Source organism: Capra hircus, chromosome 21 (genome assembly GCF_001704415.2).
Source record: "Capra hircus breed San Clemente chromosome 21, ASM170441v1, whole genome shotgun sequence".
Classification (NCBI taxonomy): domain Eukaryota; kingdom Metazoa; phylum Chordata; class Mammalia; order Artiodactyla; family Bovidae; genus Capra; species Capra hircus.
Genome location: NC_030828.1, coordinates 60,599,599 through 60,615,159, shown reverse-complemented (window position 1 = coordinate 60,615,159; position 15,561 = coordinate 60,599,599). Strand labels below are relative to the sequence as shown.

At 46.2% G+C, this 15,561-nt stretch overlaps 1 protein-coding gene and 1 pseudogene across 1 annotated transcript in view; one reads left to right on the top strand and one right to left on the bottom strand.

Moving 5' to 3' along the window:
• AK7 (adenylate kinase 7) overlaps window positions 1-15,361 on the bottom strand; it is a 69,514-nt gene extending 54,153 nt beyond the window's left edge. Inside the window, exons 1-3 of the mRNA XM_005695371.2 lie at window positions 15,215-15,361; window positions 9,368-9,556; window positions 1,413-1,521 (exon numbers count right to left, since the gene is read on the bottom strand). Coding sequence (XP_005695428.1) covers window positions 1,413-1,521; window positions 9,368-9,556; window positions 15,215-15,319 — 403 coding nt within the window. The 5' untranslated portion in view covers window positions 15,320-15,361. The remainder of the gene's footprint in view (window positions 1-1,412; window positions 1,522-9,367; window positions 9,557-15,214) is intronic.
• On the top strand, window positions 5,398-5,790 carry LOC108638449 (annotated as a pseudogene).

Sequence of the window (15,561 nt, the reverse complement as noted above, 5' to 3'; positions counted from 1 at the left end):
AGAGTCAGACACGACTGAGTGACTAAAAATAACATTAGGTATAAAAGAAGCTATAAGGATATATTGTGCAACCCAGGAAATACAGCCAACATTTTATAATAACTGTAAGTAGAGTATAACCTTCAAAAAGTGTGACTCATAACACTGTACACTTTATAACATTGTACATCAATTTTGGGCTTCCCTGTAGCTCAGACAGTAAAGAATCCTGCAATGCAGGTGACCTGGGTTCGATCCCTGGGTTGGGAAGATCCCCTGGAGAAGGAAATGGCAACCCACTCTAATATTCTTGCCTGGAAAATCTTGTGGACAGAGGAGTTTGTCGTGATACAGTCCATGGGGTCACTAGAGTTGGACACAACTTAGTGACTAAACCACCACATCAACTATACTTCAATTTAAAAAAGTCTCTCCTTCAGGAGTACCTGTTGCTAAATTAACTTGGCAAGGAAGCCATTAGGCTGAGGTGGCCCTAGCACCTTAGCAGCCTAGATGAGCAAACCCAAACCTAAAGAAACTAATCACAAATAGTCGATAGACTCTCCCAAATAAGGGAAATGCTTAAGCTGCAGCCAATCAAATAATTGCAAGCTTCTGGCTTCTCTCTTCCCTGGTCACTTAGATGGTAAAGAATCTGCCTGCGATGTGGGAGACTCAAATTTGATCCCTGGGTCAGTTAGATCTCCTGGAGAAGGGAATGGCTACCTACTCGAGTATTTCTTTCCTGGAGAATTTCACAGATAGAGGAGTCTGGCAGGCCACAGTCCACGCGGTCACAAAGAGTTGGACATGCTGCTGCTGCTGCTAAGTCGCTTCAGTCGTGTCTGACTCTGTGCGAACCCATAGACGGAAGCCCACCAGGCTCCCCCGTCCCTGGGATTCTCCAGGCAAGAACACTGGAGTGGGTTGCCATTGCCTTCTCCCAGCCGGACGTGACTGAGAGACTAATACTTAAGCTGTAGCCAATCAAATAATTGCATTGCTTCTGGGTTTTCTCACTCTTGCCCCTAGCTCCTGTTAGTGGATCTCCTAACCACTTCAAATTTGGTGCTGTCCAACATGAATAGATTCTTTTTTTTTTTTTTTGTCTGCCTAGCCATGGGGATCTTAAACTTTGAACCTGGGCCCTTGGCAATGAAAGCACACAGTCCTAACCACTGGACCTCCAGTGAATTCCCAGTATGAATTGATTCTTGCTCACATAAACTCTTAAATATTTTCATATGCCTCTGTAAATGTTGTAACACTATCCATAGGCATATCCACTAGTTTGATCTCACCTCCTGTTTTAGGTAAATTTCAGATCAGTTCTCGCATGGTTCTAATTTGCCTGGTGTTCCTGGGATGGCTCTTAGGTAAGGTATATGGCACGAAAGTCCCGCCCCTGGAGATCGAGGGTGCATCTCACTAACCGGAGACTGCCCAGATGGCTTCCTCTGCTTGCTGGGGGCTCTCAGTGATGTTATAAATGATAACATCACATTCCAGCAGGCGCAAGAGAAGGTCTTCTTGAGACATGCCCTGAAAAAGAAAGTTGACAGTAATTTGTTGCAAGAAGCAGTGTCACCTTAATATTTAGATGGGAGTGACAATTTCCAGATGAGACATGCTGCCTGGATAGTACCACAGGAAGAAAAATCACAGAAGGATTTTTTTTTTTTAATTTAAAATGAAATCTTGGCTCTCTTCTGTGTATAGTTTTCAAATAACAAAGTTTATGAAAATAGCCGGGAACAGATGAATAAGATAATTACATAAAGATCTTAGGTACTATCTCTGCCTGCTGTTTAAACCCTGATTCAGGAGGGAAGAATTAGAACACACTAGAAGAAAATGTGTGAGGCATTTAAAATGAACTCAAGCTTTGGGGAAGTTTCTTTGAGCCGTTATAGACAATCAATGACTCAGAAGTGCTGATAAGTGATTAACGTGGATTATTTCAGAATCCTCAAGGTGGAACAAATCTAGTCTCGAAATGTAAGGTAACTTATCACAGTTGACAGCTGGGAGTATTTAAAAAATTCAGAATTAAAAAAAATTTACTTATTTTTGGCTGTGTTGGGTCTTCATTGCTCTGCGGGTTTTCCTCTAGTTTGGAGAGTGGGGACTAATCTCTAGTGGCCATGGGCAGGCTTCTCAATGCACAGGCTTTAGGGTGTGTGGGCTTTAGTAGTTGGAGCTTCTGGGTTCTAGCGTTCTGGGCTCTGGTTCTTCATGGACTTAGTTGCTCCGTGGCATGTGGGATCTTCCCAGGCCAGGGATCAAACCCGTGTCTCCTGCATTAACAGGTGGATTCTTTAACCACTGAGCCACCCGGGAATCCCCACAATACAGAAACTTCTAATGGTTAAAAAAAATGTCTTATATGATATGAAAGTAACTTTGATGATCATTGTGTTTAACTAGTTATTCCCTGCTGCGTGATGCCAGCAGATTTTGGTAGTACCGTACCGTGGGTGGGTATCAACCATAAAAGGACCAGGATTTGCACTGGTTGCTCTTCCTCCTATCTCAGGGATCAGATATTCCTCCATAGATCCTTGACTGGTTGCATGAGAGCAGGACACTTCAGACCAAACTTGATCTCTTTACCACAGCTTCTTTTGGAGAATCACAAGAGGGGAGATGCCTTTCATCAGAGGTTGTGTGTGTGTGTTCAGTCGCTAAGTTGTGTCCGACTCTTCGATCCCATGGACTGCAGCACAGTTAGGCTTCCCTGTCCTTCACTGCCTCTGGGAGTTTGCTCATATTCATGTCCCTTGAGTTGGGGATGCTATCTAACTATCTCATTCTCTGCTGCACCCTCCGACCCACCCCTTGTCTTCAACCTTTCCCAGCATCAGGGTCTTTTCCAATGAGTCAGATCTTCTCATCAGGTGGCCAAAGTATGGGAGCTTCAGCTTTGGCATCAGTCCTTCTAATGAATATTTAGGGTTGATTTCCTTTAGGATTGACTGGTTTGATCTTCTTGTAGTTCAACGACTCTCAAGAGTCTACTCCAGCACCTTAGTTGGAAAGCCTTAGTTCTTTGGCGCTCAACCTTCTTTGTGGTCTAACTCTCACATCCATACATGACTACTGGAAAAACCATAGCTCTGATTAGATGGACCTTTGTTGGCAGTAATGTCTTTGCCTTTTAATACGCTGTCTAGGTTTCTCACATTCTTGTTAAATTCAACAGCAATATCCTAGCTTCTGGTGGTTCCCTGACAATATTTGGCATTCCTTGGCTTATAGAAACATCACCCACATCTTTACCTTCATCTTTACATGAAAGTCTCCCTATATTTCTGTCCAAATTTCCCCTTTTTATAAGGACGCCAAGCATACTGGATTAGAGACCCACTCAAAGGAACTCCTTCTAACTTGATTTCTTCTATAAAGACCCTATGTTCAAATAAGGTCTCATCGGAGGTCCTGGGGGATTAGGACTTCACATATTTTGGACATGATTTAGCCCACAATATTATCCACTTGATTTCTTTTCTGGACTGAATGTGCAAGAGAGAAGATACTCTGAAAGTCCTGATTCAAACATAGATTTTTGGAACTCCCTGGCTGGCCAGTGGTTAGCACTTTGCACTTTCAGTGCTGAGGGCCTGGGTTCAATCCCTGGTCAAGGAAACCAAGATCCCACAAGATGCACATTACAGTAAAAATAAATAAATTTTTTTTTAAAGAAACAAACATAGATTTTTCACCTTGTCAACAGCATGACGAGAGAACACCATGGTCCTGGTACACCTGGGACTTAGCTATAGTCAGCAAGGACACAATGAGAAAGATTGGGGGATGGGAAGAAATTGAAGTCATGTGTTCCTGACACAGTGTGTTCTAGATCTCTTCCAAGAGAAAGAAGATGAAGCATCTGAGTCCATGAAAGCATGTGAGATGTGTCCAGAAGAAAACATGTATACCCGGTAAATCAGAGCTGGATGGATTTAAGTTGAAACAGGCACATTTTCAAGAGAATGGTCATCCTATCAGATGCTGTGCATTCATTTGTTCCCCCAGTAAATAATTGTGGGCACTGATTTTGACCCTAAGGAGAAAGGCAAAAAATGATTGATGTATGACTGTTGACAATACAGAGTATTGGGTGTGCATGTGTTGGCAAAATTTTAGCAAATAACTATGGTCTAATGTGGACAAGGATGCATCTAAGCATGTGAAGCTTTTATACAAAGTAGAAAAAGGTAACCTGCTCTTGGACAAATGATATGGCGCCCACTCCGGGACACACTGCAGCCAGCAGAACACATCACGGTTCAGCCCCTGCTCACGCCCGCAGCTGAACGTCCTTGAGCAGTGTGCAGCCTGTGCATCCTTTCATGGCGCCCCCAGTGTAGAAAGGGCTATCATAGAGGTGCATTTGTGCTCTGATGGACCAGGCGAGTATGTGATTATGACTCACAGGGATTGACATTTGAGCTGGACTGACAGGGTGAATACAAGCTCACTGAGCAGAGCCTAGGAAGTTCACGGACTAGCAGGCCATTTGCTGAGCCAGGAAGACGCTCCGGGCTAGCCTGCTATCTTCCATTCTCCACTCGGTCTCACCTTTTACGCCATACTTGCTTCTTCCCTTGGCTCCCCTAGAATCCAAGCTCTAGCTATACTGATGCTTTCTGTTCCAAAGCACACCATACCCTCACCCAGGTGTCCCCTTTACATGTTATTTCCTTGTCCCCTTACCTGCTTGGTAAGTTCTACTCAGCCCTGGAGGCTCGGCCTCAGTCCCAGCATTTCCAGCAGTCCCCAAACTCCAAAAAGGAGGGCCAACTGTGTTGGATCTCCAGATCAGAGGAGCTGGGGGGATGGGTCTTGATCTGTGGGATGGGGAGAAGTTTGGAGCTCACTTGTCTGGCTCTCTACATGAGACGAAAACTCAAACTGACCTTTGCAGAGTGCTCTGGACATGGCTGCGCGCATACCTCAGTCATCAAGTCACTGTCCTGCCTGGAGCTGCTAGTTTAGATTGAAGAGCCCCTGCTAATCTGTGAGCCCTGCAGTCATCTTTGGGCCTTTAAAGTACTCCAGGGACTTCCCTGGCAGTCCAGGAGTTAAGACGCTGAGCTACCAAGGCAGGGGATGCTGGTTGGATCCCTGGTCAGAGAATTAAGATCCCACTTGCCAGGTAACAAGGCCAAACAAAGAAAGGGCTCAATACTAATTCACTGAATCAAATTCAGGTATAAATAGAGATCAGTGGTGAGGATCTGAACCAATGCAATTAGCCAGGAGAATGGAAAGGAGACATTCTTTAGAGAGCTATTCAAGAGATGGGTTGAGGCCTCCCTTCTATCAGCTGGGTTAAGGTTCTCGGTCTTCCTGGGGAAGCTAAGACCACGTTAGAGTGAGACCATCATTTCACCCTGCAGCTAGCACCGTGCCTGACACCCCAGCCTAGCGCTCGCCCTTACCACAGCTTCGGTCTTGGAGCCCACCAGCATCTACTCGGCCCTCATCCTCCATGAGGATGAGGTGACGGTTGCAGAGGATGATAGCAATGCCCTCATTAAAGCAGTCAGTGTAAATGTTGAGCCTTCTGGCCAGGCTTGCTCACAAAGGCTTCGGCCAATGTCAGCATGGGGAGTTTCATCTGCAATGATGGGGGGAGGGGAGGGGAGAGTGGCGGGAGGGGGCGGGGCTGGTAGACCTGCCCCAGCAGGAGGTCCTGTCCCCCCTACCCCCACCACTGTTGCCCCAGCTGAGGAGCAGAAAGCAGAAGCAAAGAAAGAAGAATCTAAAGAGTCTGATGATGACACGGGCCTTGGTCTTTTTGACTAAACCTCTTTGGTAACACGTCCAGTAAAAAGCCGAGCTCTTAAAAAAAAAGAGAGAGAGCTGGGTTGAGGATCTCATGATCAAAAGGATATGAGAGGCAGTGGTGCCAGCTAAAGGATGTCACCAGCCATCCGGCTCTACAAGGATGAGGTCATTAGCTATTGCGCTTGCTGACCTCCAACACCCCCTGAACGGAAATCAGCGGGGAGGTCAGGAAGGAGGCATCCTGTGCTCCGGGAAAAACCGACAGAACGGGCCTTCAGAGAGGTAGGTATTTTGAGGAGAAATTTTTATGACCCCATTATCTTGCATGTTCTAATACCTAGAAAAGTACCAAAATCAGTAATGGAGACATCTGCTCCTCGTGACTAGCAGCGACCTTTTACTGAGATGTGTTAATTGCATGTGTTTAATTGCACCTACTCCCCCTTCTGGAGAAGACAATGGCAACCCACTCCAGTACTCTTGCCTGGAAAATCCTATGGATGGAGGAGCCTGGTAGGCTGCAGTCCATGGGGTTGCTGGGAGTCGGACCCGACTCAGCAACTTCACTTTCACTTTTCATTTTCATGGATTGGAGAAGGAAATGGCAACCCACTCCAGTGTTCTTGCCTGGAGAATCCTAGGGACGGGGGAGCCTGGTGGGCTGCCCTCTCTGGGGTTGCACAGAGTCGGACATGACTGAAGCGACTTAGCAGCAGCAGCAGCAGCAACTCCCCCTTCACTCAAATCACATACATACTGCTTTACAAACTGGAAAATGTTTCAAGAGATGGGAATACCAGACCACCTGACCTGCCTCCTGAGAAACGTGTGCAGATCAAGAAGCAACAGTGAGAGCCAGACATGGAACAACGGACTGGTTCAGAATTGGGAAAGGGGTACGTCAAGGCTGTATGTTGTCAACCCTACTTATTTCACTTACATGCAGAGTTAAATAAACCACCTTATATGCCACCTACGTCTTTGGAGCAGGTCCTCAGAGCTCTCTGAGAGGCTGTTTCTCAGGCTATAGTCCTCAGTAAACCCCAAACAAAACTGAACTCACAGCTCTCACACTGTGAGTAGTTTTTTTTTTTTTTTTTCCAGTTAATAGTAGGGAGGCAAAAGCCCACAGCAATACCAGGCTCGCAGCTGTGATGGGGGCAAGTGCATGATGAATGGTATAAAGAACACTCTTGGTTTTCTACAAATATCCATTCCCTCTTCCTCTTTCCCAACAGATCCCAAATTTTGTTCAACTGCTCCCTTTCTCAGCCTGTGGGAAATTAACTTCATCCTCTAACTTCACGTAGGGGCCTTACTGATTCCAGATAAGAGATTGGTTCAGGAACAGGCAAGGGACTCAACTCCAGACAGTGAGTATGGGGTACTGCTGGAAAGTTCATCCTCCTTTCTATAAGAACTTCTGAAAGTTTTCTTCATCAGGGTGTGGCTGTGTAGGTGTGCAGATCCCTGGAATGTTGCAGCCTTGCTGCCAACCTGAGGAATGAAGTCACCTTCAGAGAGACAGAGCCAAGGAAAGAGCTGGAAAAGGGCTACCATCCCTGGATCACACCAGGCCTGAAGCAGGTTCTTCCTTGAGTCCACCAGCCACATAAGCTAATGAATGTCCTTATTGAATAAGCCAGTTTACATCGCCCCTTTCCCCACTATTACTTGCAACGTCAAATAGTCCAAACAGATACAGACAGCGAGGCCCCGCATACAAAGCAGGGCAGAGTGGTTTTGTAGAGGAGTGTGAGAGACTTTGTTTTGGGTATGATGATGTGAAAGTGCTGCCGGACATCTGGGGAGGGGCTACAAAGCAGCCGGATGTGTGCTTAGTCAGCAGCGCTGGGGAAGGATCAGAAAGGCATTGTCTTGAAGCTGAAGCTGCAGGACTGGATAAGAGTTAGGAAGAATGCCTGTTATGAGAGGGGAGGGAGCTCTGGGAAAAAACTACATTTAAAGAGAAGGAGCGGATGCACGTGGACAATCAGCAAAGTGCTGCTGCAGGGAAGTGGGGAAGAGAGACAATGGCCAGGATACCTCCTGTGAGGGGGTGCGGGCTGGAGAGTGCAGGAGTGAGGCCTGTGAGGGTGCTGAGCCCTCTCCAAAGTTCAATAGTGGCAGGGACAGGGGCAGAGAACGAGGCAGCAGGGGTGTGTGTGTTTCCCAGTGGGAAGATGTCAGCATGTGTGGAGGTAGAAAGAAAGAAGCCAGTGGCAAGTGAAGACATAGAAGAGGGCTTCCCTGGTGGTCCAGGGCTTAAGACTCTGCTTTGCAATGCAAGGGACACCGGTTAGATCCCTGGCCAGGAAGAACTCGGGGCAACGAAGCCTTCATGGCTACTGAGGCAGCACTCTAGAGCCCAAGAGTCGCAACTACTCAGCCTGCACACCTAGAGCTCTGCACCAGAAGGAGCCACTGCAATGAGAAGCCAGAGCATCCTGAGAGCAGCCCCCCACTCGCTGCCACTAGAGAAAGCCTGTGCTCAGCAAGGGAGACTCACCACGGCCAAAAAGAAATAAGTCTTTTAAAAAAAGAAAGAGCCAGAGAGGGTAAAAAGGGGTAAGTGGTGAAGTTCCCAAAGTTGGTGGGAGGGGACGCGTTCATTCAGTTACGAGTACTTATTAAGGGCCAGTGCTGTCTGTCACCATTCATGGATACACACGAGAATAAATGGGGCGCTGTGTCCACTTTCACGGAACAGATAGTGACAGTCAGTGTAATCCACAATAGACACATAATAACAATGGGGTGTAAAAAGTGTAAAAGGATCTGGACAGGCAAAGAGCTCAGAATCTAAACTAGGAGTGGGGAATCATGAAGGGCTTCCTGGAGGAGACAACATTCTGGGTTAAAGCATGAAAGATATATAGGGAGGGAAGTGGGAAGGCTATTCCAGGGCTCAGAATGTGCAAAGCTGTCCCTTAGGATCTGAAGAATGGCAGGCAGGGTGATGGGAGAGGTTAGCCTGGGAGGGCTGCCCTTCCTGGAGGTATTTCAATGTCTCAGGATGAGGGTTGTATAGGCTCTGTTTTTTGAAGGCAGTACTACTTCTCAATAAGACAGCAATGTAATGGTGTGTTGCTCTCTAGTGGCTTATTACAGAGGTGTCTTTCACAAATAACACTCTCCAGGGTCCAAAGTCATGTTAGGGTGAGGCAGGGCAGAATGCATTTTAAACACAGGATACAGAATTTTATGAGTCTGAAAGTTCAAGTGAGAGCCACACCTTCTAACCTTCTAAGAATGTCTCATTTATATCATTTAAGTTCTTTGCTGCTTTTTCTTGGGTGAGGGCAGGGGAAGGGGGTGCTCCCTGCAGCTTGCCAGCCCAGGAATGGAAGCTGTGCCTCCTGCAGAGGAAGCTCAGAGAGTCTTAATTACTGGACCTCCAGGAAGTCCCTGCAGGCAAACCTTTAAAGTGGGGAGATGAGAGGTGTTAGTCTCCATCACAGGGAGACCTACTCCCACCTTTCCGACAGTCTCACGTTGGCAGGAGAGAGGGGATGAGAAGCAACACATTGTCAGGGCATTTGAGCAGAGGGTGGTGCTTTCCTTTCTCCCCTCTCAGCAGCCCCCCCGGACTTACACAGTAGGTCTCCACGGCAAACTCGGGTCGGGGGACGTCCAGCTTGGAAAGTGTGCCCACAATCTGGAACGTGCCTTCCTTCAGTTTGGCCATGGAGGCTTCTGGCATCGCTGATTTATTTTCATCATCCTCTTCTTCCTCCTCCGTAATTTCTTCAAGTGAAGCCCCGACGACACAGTTAGAAAGAAACTGCAACAAAGAGAAATTTCCTGAATACTCAGAACAGCTCAGAATGAAACCAGTATGAATGATAATTCTAAAAGCGGACCTTTATTGAAGGCTTGATAGTGGTTCCACTTGTGCAAAGCTAGAGCTTTTGACACTGGTATCTCACCGAAACTGGTTTAATTCCCACAAGATTACAGTGAAATGGGTACTGTATTATGAGTCCCCATTTTATAGGCAGGGAACTCAGGCTCAGAGAGCTTTAAGAGCTCATTAAGGACATATTTAAATTTAAAAAAAAATTTATTTGACTGGGTTAGGATCTTCAGTTGCAGCATGAAGGATCTAGTTCCCTGACCAGGGATAAAATCCAGGGAACCTGCATTGGGAGCACGGAGTCTTAACCACTGGACCACCAGGAAAGTCCCTCATTAAGGATATTATCCTGCACTAGCGAAAGGCAGAGCTGGGCTAAATTCACCATGATGATTTTGTCTAACAGCAATGTAGACATGTGATGCGATCTGCTTAGAGAACTCAAATCTGCTAGTAGCCACATTAATACAAAGAAACAGGTGAATGTAGGTAACGCTCAAATTTTAAAAGAATTTAGGTATGTTTTAACCCAAGGTATCCAAATTATTATCAGTTTAACATACCACTATAAACATTCAGTTCAGTTCAGTTCAGTCGCTCAGTCGTGTCCGACTCTGCGACGCCATGAATCGCAGAACGCCAGGCCTCCCTGTCCATCACCATCTCCCGGAGTTCACTCAGACTCACATCCATCGAGTTGGTGATGCCATCCAGCCATCTCATCCTCGGTCGTCCCCTTCTCCTCCTGCCCCCAATCCCTCCCAGCATCAAAGTCTTTTCCAATGAGTCAACTATTCGCATGAGATGGCCAAAGTACTGGAGTTTCAGCTTCAGCATCATTCCCTCCAAGGAAATCCCAGGGCTGATCTCCTTCAGAATGGACTGGTTGGATCTCCTTGCAGTCCAAGGGACTCTCAAGAGTCTTCTCCAACACCACAGTTCAAAAGCATCAATTCTTCGGCGCTCAGCCTTCTTCACAGTCCAACTCTCACATCCATACATGACTACTGGAAAAACCAGAGCCTTGACTAGACGGACCTTAGTCAGCAAAGTAATGTCTCTGCTTTTGAATATACTATCTAGGTTGGCCATAACTTTTCTTCCAAGGAGTAAGCGTCTTTTAATTTCATGGCTGCAGTCACCATCTGCAGTGATTTTGGAGCCCCCCAAAATAAAGTCTGACACTGTTTCCACTGTTTCCCCATCTATTTGCCATGAAGTGATGGGACCGGATGCCATGATCTTCATTTTCTGAATGTTGAGCTTTAGGCCAACTTTTTCACTTTCCTCTTTCACTTTCATCAAGAGGCTTTTTAGTTCCTCTTCACTTTCTGCCATAAGGGTGGTATCATCTGCATATCTGAGGTTATTGATATTTCTCCCGGCAATCTTGATTCCAGCTTGTGTTTCTTCCAGTCCAGCGTTTCTCATGATGTACTCTGCACAGAAGTTAAATAAGCAGGGTGACAATACATAGCCTTGACGTACTCCTTTTCCTATTTGGAACCAGTCTGTTGTTTCATGTCCAGTTCTAACTGTTGCTTCCTGACCTGCATATAGATTTCTCAAGAGGCAGGTCAAGTGGTCTGGTATTCCTATCTCTCTCAGAATTTTCCACAGTTTATTGTGATCCACACAGTCAAAGGCTTTGGCATAGTCAATAAAGCAGAAATAGATGTGTTTCTGGAACTCTCTTGGTTTTTCCATGATCCAGCGGATGTTGGCAATTTGATCTCTGGTTCCTCTGCCTTTTCTAAAACCAGCTTGAACATCAGGGAGTTCACAGTTCACGTATTGCTGAAGACTGGCTTGGAGAATTTTGAGCATTACTTTACTAGCATGTGAAATGAGTGCAATTGTGCGGTAGTTTGAGCATTCTTTTGCTTTGCCTTTCTTTGGAATTGGAATGAAAACTGACCTTTTCCAGTCCTGTGGCCACTGCTGAGTTTTCCAAAGTTGCTGACATATTGAGTGCAGCACTTTCACAGCATCATCTTTCAGGATTTGAAATAGCTTTACTGGAATTCTATCACCTCCACTAGCTTTGTTCGTAGTGATGCTTTCTAAGGCCCACTTGACTTCACATTCCAGGATGTCTGGCTCTAGATTAGTGATCACACCATCATGATTATCTGGGTCGTGAAGATCTTTTTGGTACAGTTCTTATGTGTATTCTTGCCACCTCTTCTTAATATCTTCTGCTTCTGTTAGGTTTACTGAGATATTATATATTCTTTACTTCCCACAGTAAGTGTTTGAAATTTGATGTGTATTTTACTCTTACAGCACAGATCCATTTACACTAGACACGTGTAAACATGCAACAGCCGCATGTGGCCAGTGGCTATGAATAATGAAATAGAAGGAGGTTTCTTTTCTTGTGTTTACAAAGCTCTCTTTGTGAGTGGTTTATGCAATGTTCACGAGTTTCATATATAAATAAAACTAATTTTAATTTATACATTAGACATATAATTCTTAGATTAAACATATGTAAATAATCATGAAGATATCACTTCTTGGGAGTAAAAACATTACAAAACCAAATAAACAAAAAGTCCTTCCCCACTTATTTTGATTAAAAAAAACAAAAACAGTCCAAGTTAGTAGGCAAGATGTCAGGTTCAATCTCTTATTGGAATCTCTTCCCGAATCTGACATATATATTTTTGTTTACCTCTCAAACATACATCTTCAATTTTATTATCCCATTTCACAGACAAGGAGACTGAGGCCCAGCAGTAAGCAATTTGCCCAAGATTGCATGGGGAGGGAGGGGTGATGCCAGATCTTCTGATATGATATTCAAAGCTGCACGGTTGCCACCCGGCCCCTTTCCAGACTGGAGAAGGGGCTGGGATGCATTGCCCAACTGAGGTCAGGAGACATGGTTTACAGGTTTTTTTTTTTTTTAATGCTTTATATTTCTACTCCCATGTTGCTTAGTGCAGACAACGCAATTCCTTGTAATTTGAGAAAGTCAAATCCTGGTTTGTTTAGGAATAACCAGAAAATTCTGTTATTGATCAGCTTTTGAAAAAATCTCTACAAACTATAAGTTTTATTATAAAAATATGCTGTTGTAAAAAATAATCAGTGATCATAATGGGGTAAAGTAAAAGGTTAAATTCTCTTCCCTTCCTCCCTCCTAATTTCAATCACGTCACCTCTCTTTTTAAGTACTCCAGTGCCTATCATTGTATTTAGAATATAAACTAAATTCCTGACAAAAGCCCCACAAGGTCTTAGTCTTTATGTTTGACTTTGCTTCACTGGGGCTTCCCTGTGGCTCAGCTGGTAAAGAATCTGCCCGCAATGCGGGAGACTTGGGTTCAATCCCTGGGTTGGGAAGACCCCCTGGAGAAGGGAAAGGCCACCCACTCCAGTATTCTGGCCTGGAGAATTCAACGGACTGTATAGTCCATGGGGTTGCAAAGAGTCGGACACGACCGAGTGACTTTCACTTGCTTCATTGAGCTTCCCTGAGACTCAGTGGGTAAAGGATCTGCCAGCAATGCAGGAGACACAGGAGACCCTGGTTTGATCCTTGGGACGGGAAGATCCCCTGGAGGAGGAAACGGCAACCCACTCTAGTATTCTTGCCTGAAAAATCCCATGGACAGGAGCCTGACAGATATAGGCCAAAGGGTCACAGAAGAGTTGGACGTGACTGAGCACACACACTTTGTGAATTTACACAACAGACACTGATGAAGTGCTGGCTTTGTGTGAGGCACTGTTTAGTTGCTGAGCAGGGCCACCTTCTGACTTTCCTCCATAAAATATATTATTAATAAAAATGATATTTATGACTGTATTTCTATAACGACACACAATCTTTGTTGCTAAATTTTAAATTTGTTTCCTTTCAAATTTAAGAGAAATTAAAACATTTTTATGGGCCCCAAAGTCCCATGGGTCCCGGACACGGTGACTGCTGTCCTTGGGGCCCCTGATTCACTACACCCTTGCCACTCTGTCCTCTGCAACCTTTGCTGTGCCCTCTGGGAGCTAGCTCCTTGGGCTGGACCTTCATTCTGTACATGTCAGATTAAATGTCACCTCTCAAGAGTGCCCTTTGTGCAACTCTATTTAAAGCAGCCACCCTCTCCTCCCCAAGACCACATTTTCTATTCTCTTTCCTGCAGAGTACTTAGTAGAGATTGAAATATCTTGTTTATGTTAAAAATTATTTATTGTCTACCTCCTTCCAGAGAGGCAGGAACTTCAAGGGCAGAAACTTTGTTGGGTCTTGTTAACTGTGAATGCCATTTAATAGGAGGTCATGAACAAATGAATCCCATCCTCCAGAATAATAATAGTTAAATGTGATAATAGTTCAATGATAGTAAGCGATAATAGTTCAATGTCCTGTGTATCCTTTGAGATATTTTCTGTATGTAGATTATCTATCTATCTGTCATCTATCTACTTATCTTCTTTGGGCTTCCTAGGTAGCACAGTGGTAAAGATTGTGCCTGCCAATTGCTGGAGACCGGGGTCTGATCCCTGAATTGGGAAGATCCGCTCCAATAGGTAACGGCAACCCATTCCAGTATTCTTGCCTGGGAAATTCCATGGACAGAGGAGGCTGGCGGGCCACAGTCCATGGAAAGCTGGCCACCACTGAGCACGCACACACACACACACACACACACACACATACATACACATCTTCTCTATATTTGTATCTATCTTTTTGAAAGACACAAATAATTTCCTACTACCGGCTTCTCTGGTGCCTCAGTGGTAAAGCATCTGCCTGCCAATGCAGGAGAGGTAGGTTCCATCCCTGGATTGGGAAGATTCCCTGTAGAAGGAAATGGCAAGCCACTCGAGTATTCTTGCCAGGGAAATCCCATGGACAGAGGAGCCTGACGGGCTATACAGTCCATGGGATCCCAAAAAAATTGGACATGACTTTTCCCTAGTGGCTCAGACCGTAAAGCGTCTGTCTGCAATGCAGGAGACCCGGGTTTGGTCCCTGGGTTGGGAAGATCCCCTGGAGAAGGAAATGGCAGCCCACTCCAGTATTCTTGTCTGGAAAATCCCATGGACCACGGAGCCTGGTAGGCTACGTCCATGGGGTCGCAGAGTCGGACGCGACTGAGCGACTTTGCTTTCACTTTGGCAACTGAACAACAAACACAACCCCTGTCTTTTTGACGTTTTGTTACTGCATTTAGTTTTGAACTTTGTCCGTCACTTTCCTGCTTGAGACTCCTCGGCGGGAGTGGAAAGAGAACCTGATTAGAAGCCGGAGACCTGAGCCCCAAGCTCGCTAAGCCCCCAGCTTGTCTTCTGCAAGCCCTCAACTCCTTCCGAGCTTCAGTTTCCGCCCCTAAACAAGGGAGAAACCCGGACTGGACCGGCGATCTCCAAAACCCTGGTCTTCCAGGTCGGGCGCTGGTCTAGCCTAGGGGCGGACTGGGGAGCCAGGGCACTGTCTGTGTCCCGGACGATGGAGGGTCCCTTAGGGGAGACCCTGATAAAGTCCGCGGCTAAGGTGCAACCGGGTTTGGGGGCCTGGAGCCGGGACTGGGGGATCTGGGGGCTGGGATTCAGCTTTTACCCACCGCCGTTTACCTTCCCGATGTTTCTGCTGCTGTATGAGTCCAGCAGGTTTATAAACACCCTCTGGATCCGGATAGCTTTCTCCGCAGGGGCAGCACTTTCCTCTTCTTCAGCCATGGTGGGAGTCGCGCTGGTTGCTAAGGAGAAAGCGTCCCTTTTGTTGCCAAGGAGGTGGGTGGAGCCGGCCCTTCGGGGGCGGGGCCTAGGGCGGGGTGCGGGGCGTTCCAGGGGCGGGGGCGGGGCCTCCGATTTTCCGCGCCCTGAGGGTTTTCCCAGCCTAGGGCGCAGGGCTGGCCCGCCGCATCCCCGCCCGAGAGCTTGCAGCCAGTGCCCTCGGGCAGTGCGTGCCCTCTGTTGCC